An 18,564-nucleotide genomic window follows, 5' to 3' on the forward strand; every position below is an offset into this window, starting at 1 on the left:
AGTATGACATTTACAAATAGTGTCCAGAGCCTTTATGGCTAGTCTAGGACGAGTAACTCATCCCAACTCAAAGGTTTGATTGGCTGCATATTGCTTCACAGCACCTGTAAAACCTTACAGGTGCTATGTAAAAAGAGTAGATATCATAATTCAAACGTAGTCCCACGTACCTTGCAGGAAAATACTGTATGTTAAAGCGCCTTGAGCGTCACTAAGTGACGGATACGCGCGCTTTATAAGAAGCCACTATTATTATTATTAACAATGAAGGAAAAGCATTTCTGAAATACCATCCTGGTATTTTTGTTGTTCCAACCAACCATAACCATTATTTTATTTTTGCATGGCCACAGACACCAAACATTTTTTATATGTGCTTACCTTTTTATGATCATACAAATACACAATAGCATTAAATGCAACATTAGGAAAATAAACTTTGATGTCACTATAAATAGACTGATCTGGACTTTGAAAGCCTAATTGTGGTATAGGCAAGTCCTCACAACTGAAAAGTTTCAGTCTTATTTCAGTTATTCTTTTCGGAAAGAAATGAAAAGAAAATTACTCGTCCGTTTTTATATCCGACACTCGATGACTTAGTACCTCATTGATAATTTGCTAAATCTACAAAAAATAATTTTACCTTCTGGTGGGATATGATTACATCAAATGAAAAAAAAGCAAGACGCGAAGAAAGGAAAACTTCGGGCATGCAGTGGATACGCAACAATGGTAGACATTTGGTGACACTAGGTGGCAGCAGACTTACCAGGTAAATCCATTGTTCCTAGTAATGTGCGTGTGCTCAGAACTACATGAACAATGAAATTTTACCGTGGGTCGATTTCACAAAGGGATAAGACTAGTCTTCGTTTTTAATATCTCCTTTTTCGAGGTTCGGACTAGTCCTAACTTTTTGTGAAATCTACCCCTGGTAACTCTGCTGCCACCAAGCATTCCACAGCCTCCCATTCACCAACATGATTGAATGCCTGAACGCCGCAAAAAAAAAGGCCTAAAAAATGGCAATCCAAATATTTCAGTCAAACTGTCCAGTTAAAAGTGTACATCTCTCAAAGTTGTACCCAGAAGAAATTGCCCAGGACAGATTGAAGTATCAGCCCTGTTCACCCCATATCACACCTGATCTTCTGGAATCCTTCTGGTGGACATCCAAGTTGCGGCAGGAGGAAAAGACACCATCACCAAAGACACCAATCTCATAAAACGAGACCCAACAACTCAAAGGGATAAAGCAACCTGGCACCATTTCATCAAAGCTGCTTCTACTATTCCGTCCAAGGACGAAGGATGATGATAGTGATGATCAGGCCTGCAATAACACTACTTGGTAAATTCATAAAATAAGTGCCACCGTTATTTATCTACTAATTCACTTTAAAGAGTCGAAAGTCACAGCAACAACAAAAAGTTCTCAAATAAACTTGAAATGATAGTAAGCTTTGTTTCCTGGATTGTTAAACAAATTTAAACTGTGAACATTTTGGGACAACACCAAGACTACTTCAAAACCCAAACCACCACATGAAGCTGGTCAAGCACAAAATATTGCTTCACAAAATTTCTGCTAAACAAAAACACTTCAGGCACCTCACATTGTGACTGCTAGGCACCTCACCTTGTGACTGCCAATTATTTGAGAACTCTTTGTTTTGCCGACTGTTCAATGACATTACATGTATATACTTCAGAGTCTTCTTGCATTGTTCAACAGCCTCCAGCAACGAGACCAAAATGTCTGAAAGAAAATTGTAAAAAAAGAGATCGGTCCAATCAAACTATCAAAACAAAATTGTCTCGAATTAAAGACAGTGGACACTATTGGTAATTACTCAAAATAATTGTTAGTATAAGAACGTACTTGGTTACAAGCAATGGAGAGCTGTTGAAAGTATAAAACATTGAGAAACGGCTCCCTCTGAAAAACAAGAGTTTTCAAGAAAGAAGTAATTTTCCACTAATTTGATTTCGATACCTCAGAACTTGATTTTGAGGTCCCAAAATCAAGCATTAGAAAGCACACAACTTCGTGTGACAAGGGAGTTTTTTTTCTTCCATTATCTTGCAACTTTGACAACCAATCGAGTTCAAATTTTCACAGGTTTGTTATTTTGTGCATATGTTGAGATACACAAAGTAAGAAGACTGGTATTTGACATTTACCAAAGGTGTCCAGTGTCTTTTATAGTCACTGACATAATATTTTCATTAAGTTCTTCTCTGTCATCTTTTCTACAGTGAAGGTGATGAATATTTAACATTAACCATTTTGAAATGGCCCCTTATGCTGCTAACCAAAAGGAACTTACCGTGTTCAGCATTTTCTAATGATGAAACAGACGGACGCTGGTATGAGCGAGAATAATGTCGTGCTCGTTACAAGCCTCGACAATCTTCTCATCCTGTACAGCCCCGGACGGACTGGCGATGTACTCGACTCCACTCTGGTTCAATAAAAGCCCAAGAAAAGAAACTTATTAGAAAAGACTGCCATCTTCTTAATTATAAGCACCTAAGGTGCCTTAATTTTAATTAGAAAACAAATACATGTTTCAGAATCTTTAAAAAAAGAAACATAGCTAATAAACACAATTAAGCCCCAAAATACACAAAAAGCTCTATAATTGCAAGGTCGTGAAGGTCGTGGGTTTGAATCCCACCCGAGTAATATGCCAGTGATATTTTTCACAGAACTCGGGGAAAGTACGAAGTATAAAAGGCTTAATACACATTGGTGTAAGGGCGAAACATAAATTAATATTCTTTTTCCCCAATGCAAATTTAACATACTACATGTACATGTATGTAGGCCTACAGTATGCAAAAGATAAATACCAGCAAAAAAACCTCAATTCGAACAAGTGCATACAAATTACACTCAAAAATCATTTCTTCAAATCTGAAATGTGAAATCTCACAAGCAATCTTTCATGATTTTAATGTCCCTAACTAGCATGATAGTTGGTCATTGGAAATAAAGAGTAATTTTATAAAGACTATTTTATCAAGTACAAAGGCTTACCTACATGTTATACACATGGGCAAATAATCGGAAAAACCAGACTTACTAGGAAGAATATCATGAGTGCCGTAATCGGACAAGCAACCCTAATGATGTGTCTGTCTTACAATTGTGTGTACATAGTACATACATACTGCCTCCCTGCCATTTATAGCATTATTTGCCTTACACTGAGCAAAGAGAAAAATAAGCCTAAAATTACCCCCCCCCACCCTCCCTCCCCAAGACGATAGAGGAGTCTTCTTTAGAGGCTTAATGGCAATATAACACACACACACACACACTACTTATGTAATCAGACAAGGTCAAGTACATGTATACAGAAGTGAAAAGAAAGAAGCAGAATGCAGACAGAAAAAGGGAGTAAAAATGTAATAAAGAGGGGGGAGGGGTAGAGAGGAGGGGTACAGATTTCATTTGTAAGGTTGTTACAATTTCATGGCAAATAGATGAACATACAGTGCAGCACAACTTTAAGCACAACCGTATGGAGGTACATAGATCGTGGAGTCTTACACCACTTCCATACACACAGTGAACAAATTTGTTAGTTGGCACAGCAATAAATCACATTATGTACATTTGCAAAGTAATGTTTGTTCTGTTGCAACAATAGAGCGGACATATAAATGATAAAACAATGAAAAGTTTGAATCACAGAGCGAGAACACCAATTACAAAACTGGTTATTTCACTGTCAAGTTAAAGTAACATTCAAACCACTAAAAAACTAAAAGAAAGCAAAAACATAAAACGAGACATTTTAAAATTAAAGTGCGAGGAAATGCCCCATTCACACTCCACACCTTTGGATTATTCCAATAATGTATATGTTGAGACAATTAAAATTAACTGTCAACAAATATGTTACAAGTTTCAAACGTGGTTATAACACAAGCATTAATTTCAATAATTTCAGTAAAACAAAGTCATCACCATAAGATAGTATTTGTTTTTGCGAAAAGTAAGAATGGCGTATTAATGTCAACTTGCCTGGTAAGCACGATCGATGTTGTCGCGGAACGGGAAGAAAGCGTCCGAGCTCAGCGCCACACCCTTAAACTTGGCCATCCACTCACGTCGCTCCTCCTACAAGAAAATCAACAAGGAGAGTATTTTTAAAAAATTGGTATTCACAGAACATATCACCAGTAGCAGTACCTGAAAGCATTACTAAAGAATGTAAAGAATAAAAATACTAAAAAGCCAAAATTAAAAGAGTAAACCAAAAACCATGATATAAACTGAGGTCTTTTTTCAGTAGAGCTTCATCATTGCACAGCCATCTTGTAATCTTCCCATTCAAACCAAATCAACCGAACCAAGGCTGGGTGGAAAAATAGTCAGATCCCATGATGGTATGGAGAGTCAGCATCCATTATTGCTAGTGCACACAGGGTATTATGACAAAGATGGCGGATGAAGGTGATGAAGATTCCTAGCCAAGTACTGACCTGAGTGATCTGCGGCGGAACAGTCTCCAGAAATCCTTCCCAGGTATCCTTGTCCATATCCTGTGAAACAGACGGAAAAAAATAATTTTAGACTAGACTTTGCTTTGAAAAAATACCAGCTGCATGCTGTAAAAAAAAAAAAATTTCTGTATAATCATCACCATCCGCCCAGACATGGTTGTGTTGTTCCTAATATGTAAAAAAAAAAAAAAAAAAATTAAACATAGATACTTTGTTGACATCAAAAACATTGCAAAATGTCAGTTCAGGTCAGGTCATGACCTTTACTTTAACCTTCTTAGTTGGGTAGAAGTAGATCAGATCTTGCAGTCGTTTGTGGCTGCTATGGGCATTTTGGTACCAGCAGTTTGTGGCTACTGTGGTCTCTAAAGGGTTAATACACACAATCAACTTTTTGCATTTGAACATTCATTTGAAGAAAAAATTTCCAATAAGCATTATAAGTCATCACGCAAGCACGAATGAAATATGGAAAAATATTGCACTTCTGCGCTTTCGGCTTTGTTGATATGAGACACAGACGTACTATATTTTGTTGTATTCCATGAGCGCGCCTGTGATAACTTATTTATCTTCAAGCAAACTTGGTGCGTGCGATATCAGGCCTGCTGTCCACTAGAAATTCCAAATGCCCCTACCTGTCCGACAGTTCCATTGACATACACATCGATGACGTTGGACATCTCAGCTCGCTTCACCCCCTGCTTAAAGACCAAGCCCAAGACCTTGGAATGCTGTCTCATCCACCTGAAAAGAGAAAAAGAAAAACAAATTCTTATAAAGTGCATTTCCAAATAACCATGCGCTTTACATTAGCAGCCTGGTCATTGGGCCAATAACATCCCTTTTCATCTTCCAGATCACCTGCATTGCCTCCGTGAAGGATCAAGCCTGCTTACGACAAGTTGATAGCTTTATTTTTCCATCGGTAAAGGACAACTCTATGAAGAAAATGGAAAATGTTTGGGCACGTGCAAGGGGCAAAAAGGCAATGACCAGGGGCGTTATGGAGGCAGTTGCCTGTATTGCCTTAATAAAGGATCAAGCCTGCTGATCACAAGTTCTTAGCTCAATTTTTCCCTCAGTAAAGGACAACTCTATGAAGTAAATGGAATATGTTTGGGAACGTTTCAAGGGGCAACAAGGCAATGACCATGGGGCATGGAGGCAACTGCTCTACTTGCCCCCCCTCGCAGTACCACGCCTGGTGACCTACCAGTTGTTGGCTTTATCTCCAGCCAGTCGGGTGCAGTGGATGCGAGATTGCTGCCCCGCGCCGCTTCCAATCACCTGACCATCCCGGGCGTAGCAGACAGAGTTTGACTGCGTGTACTTGACAGCGATGGTGGCCACAATCAAGTCTCGAAGGGCTCCCTCGGACAACTGTAACCAAAACCATTTAAAGAAATTGTTTCATTACGTGTCCGGCCCTCTAAAACCCGACCCGACCAAACCTTGTATCTGGTCGGGTCGGGACGCATACTTTTGGAGGTTTTTAAAGTGAGAAAAATCAGCTGGGAGTTGGGGGATTAAGATCGTTATCACCACTAATCCGATAAGGTTTGACAAAGCCATCCTGCCTGAAGGAATCCATGTGGATTTATTTCAATTGAAGACTAAGATATTGATTGGTACAATATTTAAAATGATTAAAATTGTAAAAAGTTAATTGGTTTTCTTTTTTGAATGGTAAAAATCCATCAATGAATAGCAAAGAACGGTTATTGTTTGTGTCGACTTTCGTTCCGCCGGCTGCACCGTGCGTGCGCACTAATACTGTTTATAGATAAAGTAGTGCTGCTAGGCCCTGTCCGTGACGAACATGCATGCGAACGTTTTTTAAAGGCAAACTTGTTCTTTCAATTAATTTTACAAAATAAAACATCTGGAAGAAGTTCTATGAGTGACAAATAACTTGTCTTTTTAACCGCTGCACTGGTCCTCGAACGTCAGCAAACACGCATAGAACTAGCACCAGATTTCACGCACAACAGCAGATTTCAAGCCCACTAGTCGTTGTTCTTTGCGTGTGACACAAAAATACAAGAAACTTTGAACGCTAGACGGCGCTTCAGAACAATGCGATAGCATGAGATTAAACGCCCTCTATTGGTAAAATTACGCGAACTAAAAACACACACGCCTTGAGAAAACGACGACGTGTCTGCACATGCTCCCCCACGATGCATGCATAATAGTATATCGTACATAACGTACATACATACATCATGTAAAGCTTAGTCGTCGCGCACATGGATATATATCTTTCTGTCAACATCGCCCAAAACCGAGCAGTTGCGTGGGAATTTTAGCGTCTCTACGACAAACTACACAACCAGCATGACCAATAGTAGCCGTATGAACAAAAATATTATTTCATTGTGTATTGTAAGATTTGTTCTTTATTTTGTTTATTTTGTTCAGTTAGATGAATGCTTTCTTTTTCTGTGGGTTAGTTTTTAGTGCATATTGGGTATAAATACGATAGTTAGGAGGCAATCGATTGAAAATTGAAATGGACAAATTGGAAGAACTGGTTTTTTGTCTTTTTTTTTCCAAATTACCGTCGGGCCCTTCGCAACTTTTTTTGTGATTGCCTTGATGCCCTTTGAAATTTTTGAAAATTGCCTTGGTGCCCTAAATTTTTACACACAAAAAAGGCAAAAAAAAACCGACTTAAGTTACTATAGGCTGTACTATGTTTGCCCTAACACTTTAGCCCGCTTCGCAAATTTATGTGTCTGCAATTTAAGCGATTTTTAACATTTTGCTGTTAGATACAAAATTTATGGACTGCTATGCAAAATTTTGATTTTGCTATACAAAAAAAAATTGCCTAACAGTCCATGCAGAAATACTGGACGAAATCGTTCCCTGGTAAACTTAGAATGCTTTTAATAAAAGCTGGCCAAGAGTGCATGGGTCTTGTAACGTTGTTTTTCGTCATTTCCCTTTGAATATTAAATACTGTAAGTACAAAGTAGTCACAGTTTGCAAAGAAAGCTGCAATTATAGCTTCCATACTGGGCTTTGAACTGCTTACAATATCTTTTGCCAAAAAAGAAAAGAAAAAAAAACTTTTGTACATGTATATAATGTATAATGCCTGATCAAAATCTAGAAGCAATGTACATTAAGCTTAATTTACCCATTAATGACAGAATTACGTAAAAAGTACTAATTTTAAAATACACATATTGCTCAGTTATTGCCATTGCCAATGGCTATTTCATGTAGCTTTTAAAAGTAGTTCCAGAAATCATCCAGTCAGGCCAGTCCAGAGCAGGTTGTTTGTTTAAGGGATTAAAGGGATTATCACAGTTGGATGCCAGGACAGTGTGTTTACTTAAGGATCCTCCAAAAGTATGTGTGAAACCAGCAATATTTTTTAAAGGGCTGGACACGTCATGTACTTTATAATACAATAAAATTTAACACTAAAATATTTATACCGTGTCGAATCTTTCAACAAAGAGAAAATGAATCGTAACAAAACACTGAACACTGATTTAGAAAGAATATTTGAACGAAACATGTCTTTAAACTGGACTTGACGCACTGAAGGGATGTAGGCATATAATCATCTCCTAAGAGTTTTCAAAACTATAGTGGGAGCAGCCACGCAGAATGAATTGTCTCCCCGAGACCTTCTCGATCTGAATTCAGAGAGCCTATTATTAGCCGGTTATTTGTTATCCAAATAAAAGATCAAAATGCTTCCTATACTTGTCAAATTGCTCCCTCATTGTTCATGCCGGGTTAGGTTAGCTCTAGTGATTCATGTTAAGACTGGTGTCCAGTCTAGTTTTTCTCTAATGGCTTTGCACGGCTGCCTGTTGTATATGTGTTTAGCATTCATATGAACAGTCTCATACCATACTACATGTACATGTTCCATGTGTGAATATTGACTTTTTTTAATCCACCAAAGAAACTGCGTAACTTTATTTTCTCGGTCGCTAGGGCCGGGTTCGTGCGAGGGACTTAAGTTGACCATTTGGCCATTTTGCCTTGTACCAGGATGTTTTGCATGCGTAGGTTACCATGATATATTGACTAGTGGTTGACAAATCGTCACCACTCGAACTTGGCCAATATTGTTGAAGAGCTGTTCCGTCAACTTCCAATACCTCAAACCATGTTATATTTGATTATTGACTTTGTTAATCCACCAAAGAAACCTGCGTACCTTATTTTTCTTGGTCACTAAGTTGTTGAAGAGCTCTTTTGTCACTACGGCAATGCGTGTCAACTTCCAATATCCCGAACCATGTTATATTTGATTATTGACTTTGTTAATCCACCCAAAACACGTGCGTACCTTATTTTTCTTGGTCACTAAGTTGTTGAACATCTCTTTCGTCACTGAGGCATTGTTGCGAAGCTGCTGTAGCTGGAGTCCGTATAGAGTACGAGTCTCAGTATCATCAGGCTCGTAATCCGGGTCCATCTAAAAGAGGAAAAAAAAAAAAAGTATTTAACATTATAAAACGGTAAAACTGTAAAACTTTGACACCACTTTTACATCATGTATTAATATACATCCTGCAGAGTTTAAATGATCCCTACTGGCTGAAAGGCAGTCACATGATGACATTACTCTGTCTTGATTGGCCGGTAAAGACAGGACCCTATTCAAAACAACTGAATGCAGAGCATCCCTTCAGTGCAGTGTGTGGTGACCTGTGCTGAAAACACGCCAGTGGAATGAAAAAAAAAATATTAAAAAAAACTATTTAAAAAATAAAACAAGAAACAGACCAGCAGATTTTTGAGAAAACAACAACTGTATCCTTTTGCATTAAGATTTTGTGCTCTGTTTATTTATTTAAAAAAGAAGAAAGAAACAAAAGTGGTTGTAAGGCATAAGGTGTTTTCTTTTCTTTTGTCAAGTTGTGATCTTTAAAGACATTGGACACTATAGTAATTGTCAAAGACTAGTTTAGCACGCACACGTACCAACCAGTAAGCGAACCCTTTAACTTCATTTGTCTTCCTTCCTGTTCAATTTCACACAGATGGAATTCCCCACTGCCATGCAATTGTGTATAATCTGAAATCATGAACTATGACATGTATCGTAAACACAACATTTGATTTGCATGGCCTGCACAATCTCAACACACATTTTATAACCTTGACAATTTTAAGAAGGGACAACTTAAATTTGGTCCGTTGGAAATAAGTAGGAACATTTTATTGCATTAAACAAGGGCTGACCTACTGTACATGTACATGAGGCTCTAATAGAAATTTCATGCTGTAATTAAACACAATTTTTTCAGATCTTTTCAAAGAGTAAAAAACTCAGACTTAAGTAGAATGAATATCATGCCTGTTGTCTTTCCTTTTCTTGTTTCCTGTTTAACTTCAATTTTAATTGAAAACAAATCAAACGCAAGTTAAAACTTCCAGGGGGGGGTGGATGGCCCACTAGGCAACCCTGTTTCATAACCTACTGCACCACTGGGTGGATGCATAGGTTTTTTGTTTATTAAGCGGTGAACATTTGTTGTATAGCAGAATGTGTCAGTTGCTACTCAAAAGTCGTCATTTTCCACTCAATATTACCCATGTTCTTTGTCATGTTTGTGCACAAAAATTGTTCAGTCAAAATATTTTGCTATGCAAAAAGTGCTGGATGACAACGTTCCCCATTGAATCACTTCTGAATGGCACCCAGAACAAAGAAATATATATAGAAAAGAGGGGCTTTCCCTCAGCAAATTTGCAATACATGTACCTCCCTTTCTATTGCCCAGAGTCCACATATATGACAAATACAAATGGTATATTCTGTTTATGCACTGTAGCATAAATTGCCCTTGCTTTCTTCAGTGTACATGTAAGTCACAAATTTTATGTTAGTCCTACCTGTAAATGTATCAACAAGACGCCAACCTTTCAACTTTTAACAAGAGGCAAACTAAAAGACCAACTTGACAAACCAACTATCCACAAACTGTAAGTACATTCATATTACAGAGTTAAGTGAATGTATGGGTTAAAGTATGTATATCACATATAAACAATTTGTTTAATGCTCCAGCCAGTCTAATGCGTTAATAAGTTTATTTGCCGGGATTTATCTGCAGTGTTTGGTGTGGTTTTTCATGCATGACCTCGATTTGAATACATAACTAGTCCAAAGGGCTTCTGAAATTCAGTCTTTTTCGACCTTATCTGAAAAGTATTGACAGAAATAGTGCAGTACATTGAAATGAAGAGCATATCTGTCGTTTTGTATGAAAACAATCGGTGCAACCGATTTTAAAAAGAGAAAAGTACGTAAAAAATGGCTTCAAAAAGAAAAAAAGACTTGTTTGCTTTCTTTTTTAAGCCAATTTTTTACGTACAATTTTCTCTTTCTAAAATTTGAGTTGCACTGATTTTTTCATACATAACGACAGATATGCTCTTCTTTTCAATTTACACGTACATTATTTTGGTTGAGACTTTTCAAAAAAGGCCGAAAACGACCGAATTCCAGAAGCCCTTTTGACTAAGTAAATATTCATAACAGAAGTCACGCACGCAAAACGATGAATTATTTGCAGATAGAAGGAAACAAAATTTAGTGACCTGGTGGTTGACTGCACCCTTCTACTCAACTGACATTGGTTGAGGTTTATAAAACTATTTAATTTGGGAGTTTGCACACAATAACGTTAATCTCAGCCCTGACAAAATGTGTTTAACACAGTGAGGTATTAACTTTAACTTTTTCTAAAGCTTACAGAAATCACACCATAATATTGCCAAGGTTTCCTGCTTAGCAGGTTTGAAAAAACCTGCTAAAGGTTTTACAAATCTGCTTCTAAAGCAGGTTTTTAAACCTTCATTACTCCACCTGCCCCTGCCCATTGCCCTGCCCATTGCCCTGCTCTTCCCCCCTCCTGTCCTGCAGCCTCCCCCCCCCCCATACAGCCTGACTTTACCTACTCTACCCTGCCCCCACCCTGCTCTGTTCCTACCCCCTCTGCTATCTTGCTCTGCCCCCTGCTTTATCCCCTGCACTTCCCTTTTCTTCCCCCTGCCCGGCTTTGCCCCCCCTCCCGGCCCAGTGTTGCTTTCCCCTGGCCCATACATGCATTGCTCTGTTCTTTCCCCCTCCCTGCTCTGCCCCCCTCCCTGCACATTTAAAAGATTTACTTGCCGGCCCCTGTTTCCTCTCATATTTGTCAAATGGGCAATCGCTAAGTTCAAAGTCTGAATTACACACTAAACAATATTACCAAAAGCTGAGAGGTGCATTTTGTCTGTTCTTTTACAGGTGTCATACCAGTATGGCAGGAAATATGCAGAACATTTGGAAAGAGGACATTGAAAACATGCTTAACCGAGGACGCCAAGAATCGCAGGAAAAGAAAACAATTCTTGTAGTTCAAAGTACCACCCTGAAAAAGATTTATCACAGCAGACTGAGGCAAAGAAAACCAGCACAACATGCCGAGTGCGCCTTCCTAGATGAACTTGAGTCGGACGAGTCTGGTGGTTGGAACTCAGAATTCAAAGACTCTGTTCCTCTGATGTTCCAGCAGATGACCAAATATGAACTCTACATCAATAACTCGCCATGTATTGATTGTGCAGACCGAATAGTAAGATTCATGAACAACCAACCTTTTGTTGAATTTCACATCCACTATGACAAGTTATACAAGGATGGCGGAGATGGCCTAAGAAAGTTAACGCATCAAAAGGGCATAACCTTGGCAACAATGAATAGTGTTAAATGGCAGTCTGTGATAACAGCAATTCTAGACTTTCACAAAAAAGAAATCCCAGTTTTGGAGAAAATTCGTCGAAATAATTCAGGGTATGAGTCATTAGCAAAAGTAGTTAAATACTTAAACATAATTAAAGACTCTGATAAATGGACAAGGTGGAGAGAGAAAGACGACAAGACTGAACAAGAAAAACTTGCTAACATACAAAGGGAAGGGTATGAGGAGATATTGGGAGCCCAAGTTGAATCTGGATTGAGGAACTCAAGTGAGGAAGAGGAGGAGGAGGGGGAGGAGGAGGAGGAGGGTGAGGAAAGTTCCGAGGGGGAGGAAAGTTCCGAGGGGGAGGAAAGTTCCGAGGGGGAGGAAAGTTCCGAGGGGGAGGAAAGTTCTGAGGAAGAGGAAGGGGAGAGTTCTCATGACGAGGAGGTTATTTCTTACATACATGTAGGTCTGAATCCCAAATCAGTGTGGAGTTTGTTTTGTTGTTGCTTTAGGAGTCGTAGAATGTAGTGATTCATAAATACTTGGGACATTTTCTCGATTCTGATTATGAGACCCACTGAACAGTTAATAAGATGGCACAGTACATCCATAAGTAACCACTGCCAGAAACTGAACAGTTAAAGTCACCTGGAAGTGGTATTTTTTCAAAATAAAGCTTTTGTCACTAATATGTGTTTTGATGAGTGGAATGTGAATGAACAGTTAACTAAGGTTTAAAAAAAACCAGTTATTATGTTATTTACAAATTTAAGAGTAGACCCCGACCCGTGAGGGCGCTGTTCATGACGTCAATCGAGGCAGACTTTGCCTGTAATGCGTAGAGTAAACACAATTGCAAAGTACATGCACGAACCAAGTCGTGAGTTTGTACGTTTCAAAAAACAAAACAAAATGTTTTTTTTCCGGCAATGCCGACCAGGTGTATTGCTGCTGAAAGCAGAAAAACACTTTTTGAAATGTACCAACTCACGACTTGGACGTACATGTACTTTGCACGTGTGTTTACTATACGCATTGCAGGCAAAGTCTGCCTCGATTGACGTCACAAAAGGGGTATGCGGAGTCAGCCCCCAAAACAACTTTATATATTTTTTAAACATATAAATCGTGACAAACAATTACTAAACAAATTGTTTTATTGTTCGTAAGCACATACTTTTTTATTTGAAAGAAAAAAAATTATATTTCCAGGTGACTTTAATAAGATGGCACAGTACCATCCATAAGTAACCACTGCCAGAAACACCGGGGCAAACCCCCTTCTGTTAGCGATAATATAGTTATGTTTAATTGTGCGATAGATACTTATTATTTATTGATATTTTCATCATTTCAATTACTTTTCCTCAATTTGTTTGTGTGTATGTCATGAACAAAGAGTGGAGGATTTTAATAAGGATTTTAATAAAGAAACTTTATTTGACACACACATCGCAAACACAACATTTTATTTTCATGGCCAGCAAAATCTCAAGACATGTTTTACAAATCTGAATATGTTCCAGGCATTAAATTTGGTCTGTTGTCTGTTGGGAAAAAAAAGTAGGAATATTTTATTGAGTACAAGATAATAGAAATTTCGAGCTATATTTAATCTCAATTTGTCAGATTTGTTTTAAGAGCAAAATAAATTGTAAATCAGACTTAAAGCCTCTTGTCTTTCCTTTAATTGTTTCCTGTTCAATTTCATTTTCAACAAATCAAAAATAAGTAACAACTTCCAGGGGGGGGGGGTTAGATGGCCCACTGTGTAATGTAATTACTCAACATAATTATTAGCACAAAACCTTACTTGGTAATGAGTAATGGGGAGACATTAATAGTATACAACATTGTGAGAAATGGCTCCCTCTGAAGTGGAGTAGTTTTCGGGAAAGAAGTACTTTTCCATGAATTTGATTTCGAGACCTCAGATTTAGAGTTTGAGGTCTCAAAATCAAGCATCTGAAAGCAAAAAACTTTGTGTGACAAGGGTGTTTTTTCTTTCATTACTATCTTGAAACTTTAATGACCGATTGAGCTCAAATTTTCACAAGTTTGTTATTTTCTGTATATGTTGAGATACAGCAAGTAAGAAGACTGGTCTTTGACAATTAACAATAGTGTCCAATGTCTTTAACCTACTGCACCACTGGATGGGCGCATTAGCTTCTTTTTGATTAAGCAGTGAACATGTTTCCCTTGTACACATGTATAGCAGAGCAAAATGCTTTGCAAAATGTGTCATTTCCTCTTTAACCAAGATCGATATGCTATGATAGAAAGGGGCTTTCCCTCAGCTGGCTTGCAATACCTCCATTTCTATTGCCCAGTGCATGGTCCATAGTCTACATATATGACAAACATCCCGCTTAAGCACTGTTGCATAAATTGCTCATGCTCTCTTCAGTGTAAGCCACAATTTTTAATTTTTTTTTTTAACAAGGCGTCACCCTTTTAAACTTATCCAAAAGGCAAACTTAAAGACCAACTGGCTGAACCAACCATCTACAAATTGCAAGTACGTACATATATATCGTCACCGACACAAACTGACACACTGCGGAGAAAACCAGTACTTTTTAGGTTTTAATTCTTGTGCATGTTTAGACAATGCGAGGCGTACAATCTCATGAAGTTGCAATGCTTCAGGAGCCTTACTTTTTAAATTACGATGATGAGGCTAGGTAACTTTGCAACGAAACTCAAAATTTTTGTTTCAACAAACCGACACAAAGGTGCAATTTACCATTGATAAATTCACGGCATGCAAAAACCTCTTAGAGGGAGAAAAAAAAAAAAAAAAAAAAATTAAACCTTGGTGCCACGCACGTGGATGCTGACCTTAAAGAAAAAGATGTGCTTTTCAAATATGACAAAATAAACGTAATGTGCATGTCTGTACTTTTACAGGCATCGTACCAGTATGGCAAGCTGTGTGGACAACCGATGGAAAGAGGACGCTGCAATCATGCTTAGAACAGGCGTACAGGACCCGAGACATTTAAAAGAAAAAAAATATTTATGGCAAAAGAAAACCATTCTCATAGTTCAAAGTACCAAACAGAAGAAGATTTATCACAGCAGACTGAGGCAAAGAAAACCAGCACAACATGCCGAGTGCGCCTTCCTAGATGAACTCGAGTCGGACGAGTCTGGTGGTTGGAACTCAGAATTCAAAGACTCTGTTCTTCTGATGTCCCAGCAGATGACAGAATACGAACTGTACATCAACTACTCACCATGTGTTGATTGTGCTGACCGAATCGTAAGATTCATAAACAGCCACCCTTCCGTTGAATTTCACATCCACTATGCCATGTTATACAAGGATGGCGGAGATGGCCTCAGAAAGGTAAAGCGTCAAAGGGGCATAACCTTGGCAACCATGAATAGCGATACATGGAAGTCTGTGATAACAGCAACTCTAGACATTTGCAGACCAACTATCAAAATTTTGAAACAAAATTGTTGTGATAAGTCGGGGTACAAGTCATTAGCGAAAATAGTCAAACACTATGACATTGAGGACTCTAAGGAATGGATAGTATGGAGAGAGGAAGCAGACAAGACTGCAAAAGAAACACTTGCAAAAATACAAAGGGAATTGTACAAGGAGAGTGAGGGGGCCCAAGGCATGTCTGGATTGAGGACATCAAGATCTAGACGAGGAAAAAGACAGCCCTGTCTCACTGCCCCGCTCTGCCCCTTGCCCTTCTCTGCCCCCTACCCTGCCCTTCCCCTTGCTCTGCTCTTCCCCCTTATTACAACATCAGCCCCCTACCCTGCTCTTCCCCCTTCCCTGCTCTTCCCCTTACCCTGCTCTTCCCCCCGCCTTGCTCTGCCACCTGCCCTGCTCTTCCCCCTTCCCTGCTCTTCTCCCTCCTCTGCTATTCCCCCTACCCTGCTTTTCCCCCTCCCCTCCTCTTCCTCCTGCCTTGCTCTCCCCCCTGCCCTGCTCTTCCCATTGCCCTGCTCTTCCCCCTACCCTGCTCTTACCCCTAACCTGATCGTCCCACTACCCTGCCCTTCCCCCTTTCCTGCTCTCCCCCCTGCCGTTGTTGTTTCCAAGACCAAGACAAAGACCAAGCCCATGAACAAGAACAAGACACAGCAAGTCGAGACCAAGCCCAAGACCAAGCCCAAGACCAAAACCAAGACTAAGACTCCTCAAGTTGAGACCAAAACCAAGACCCGGCAACTCGAGACCAAGACCGGAGGGTCAGAGACCGAGACTTTGAGACCTTCAAAAAAGTGATCAATGTATGTGATTAAAAAATCAGGCAGCATCAAAAATCAGGGAAACATTTAATTGCAATAAACACAAAAGCACGCGCATATAAACACTGTTGAATGTGAATGCAGTTTTGACCCTATGGAAAACTTAGCGTAAAGGGCGTGACACGAATTTAAGTTTTACAGATTTTCTCAATTTGCCTGTAAATATTGTATTAGGTTGTTTTATTTATTGAAAATTATGTAAGAATAGGCCTAAGTGTTAACTGCTTACCAACAACAATAGGTGAAGGCGCAATCTGAATTAAGTAAATGACATCAGTCACATCTAAATAGATAGTTTCCATTTGACGTCACAAAGTTTGAAGTCGACCGTCTTTTGGGGTAATTTATTTTTTTTAAATGTTTTTTTTAAGCAGTTACATTTTAGGCATTCCTGCATGCAGTACATGAATGTATGAACTTTGTCAATATCCTTGCATGATACGTCAGTTAACCACTTGGCTGCACAATTTTTTTTAGAATGTTTGATGTTATCATACAGCCAAAACATATGCCCATAAACATGACATCAATCATTAGACACCAAAAACACATGTCCATAAACATGGCATGATCGGGATTTGGCCACTGTTTGTAATACCACACTCCTTTCATGGCCTTTCATCACCAATAACAGCCCTGGGGTGGATTTCACAAAGGTAGTCCTTACTTAGGACTAGTCCTAGGCAATGCTAAGAGATAGGACCAGTCCTAAGTTAGGATGGGTTACTGGTCCTAACTTAGGACCACTCCTATCTCGTAGCATTGCCTAGGACTAGTCCTAAGTTAGGACTACCTTTGTGAAATCCACCCCTGTTCCATGTCTAACTAGATTGTTAAATGGCATGCTTAGAATTGATCTCTTTTAATAATGATTGAGCTGCTTTTGTATCCTCTGCATGAATTTTAATGTTTTTTTTTATTTATTGTTAAACGCCCAGGAGCATATTCATGGATGGACGCTATACAAACTTAACTTCCTTAATTTGTCTTCCTTCCTGTTCAACTTCACACAGGTGGAATTCCCTACTGCCATGCAATTGTGCACAATCTGAAATCATGACTATGACAGTCATGTATCGCAAACACAACATTTGATTTGCATGGCCTGCACAATCTCAAACACACATTTTATAAGGTGTGACAATTTTAAGAAGGGGCAACTTAAATGTTTCTGGCATGATATTTGGTCCGTTGGAAATAAGTAGGAATATTTTATTGCATTATACAAGTGCTGACCTACTGCACATGTACACATGGTGTAGGCTTTAAAGCCATTGGACCCTTTCGGTACAGGAAGAAGAAAAAAAAGTTCACAGATTTACAAATAACTTACAGGGTTTACAGAAGGTAGTGGTGAAAGACTTCTCTTGAAATATTATTCCATGAAATGCTTTACTTTTTGAGAAAACAGTAAAATAATATAAATTCTCGATGTCGAGAATTACGGATTTATTTAAACACATGTCATGACACGGCTAAACGTGCAGATACAAGGGTGGGTTTTCCCGTTTTTTTCTCCCGACTCCGATGACCGATTGAGCCTAAATTTTCACAGGTTTGTTATTTTATATAGAAGTTGTGATACACGAAGTGTGGGCCTTAGGACAATACTGTTTAACGAAAGGGTCCAATGGCTTTAATAGAAATTTCAAGCTGTATTAAAACACAATTTTTTCAGATTTTTTCAAGAGCAAAATAAATCTGACTTAGGTAGAAAGAACATCATGGCTGTTGTCTTTCCTTTTCTTGTTTCTTGTTTAACTTCAATTTCAATTTTAAACAAATCAAACATAAGTTACGACTTCCAGGGGGGGGGGTGGATGGCCCACTAGGCATGTGGATGCATAGGTTTTTTGTTTATTAAGCGGTGAACATTTGTTGTATATAGCAGAATGTGTCAGTTGCTACTCAAAAGTCGTCATTTTCCACTCAATATTACCCATGTTCTTTGTCATGTTTGTGCACAAAAATTGTTCAGTCCAAATATTTTGCTATGCAAAAAGTGCTAGATGACAACGTTCCCCGTTGAATCACTTCTGAATGGCACCCA

General features: G+C 38.8%; 1 protein-coding gene across 1 annotated transcript in view; it reads right to left on the reverse strand.

Annotated features, from left to right (window-relative positions):
* Nucleotides 1-640: 640 nt before the first annotated feature.
* LOC139937111 (bifunctional purine biosynthesis protein ATIC-like) overlaps nt 641-18,564 on the reverse strand; it is a 52,364-nt gene continuing 34,440 nt past the window's right edge. The window contains exons 11-17 of the mRNA XM_071932113.1: nt 8,843-8,971; nt 5,738-5,904; nt 5,160-5,268; nt 4,501-4,560; nt 4,040-4,135; nt 2,334-2,468; nt 641-1,762 (exon numbers count right to left, since the gene is read on the reverse strand). Of these exons, the coding sequence (XP_071788214.1) occupies nt 2,349-2,468; nt 4,040-4,135; nt 4,501-4,560; nt 5,160-5,268; nt 5,738-5,904; nt 8,843-8,971 (681 nt within the window). The 3' untranslated portion in view covers nt 641-1,762; nt 2,334-2,348. The remainder of the gene's footprint in view (nt 1,763-2,333; nt 2,469-4,039; nt 4,136-4,500; nt 4,561-5,159; nt 5,269-5,737; nt 5,905-8,842; nt 8,972-18,564) is intronic.

The sequence above is a fragment of the Asterias amurensis genome, chromosome 5 (assembly GCF_032118995.1).
Source record: "Asterias amurensis chromosome 5, ASM3211899v1".
Taxonomy (NCBI): Eukaryota; Metazoa; Echinodermata; class Asteroidea; order Forcipulatida; family Asteriidae; genus Asterias; species Asterias amurensis.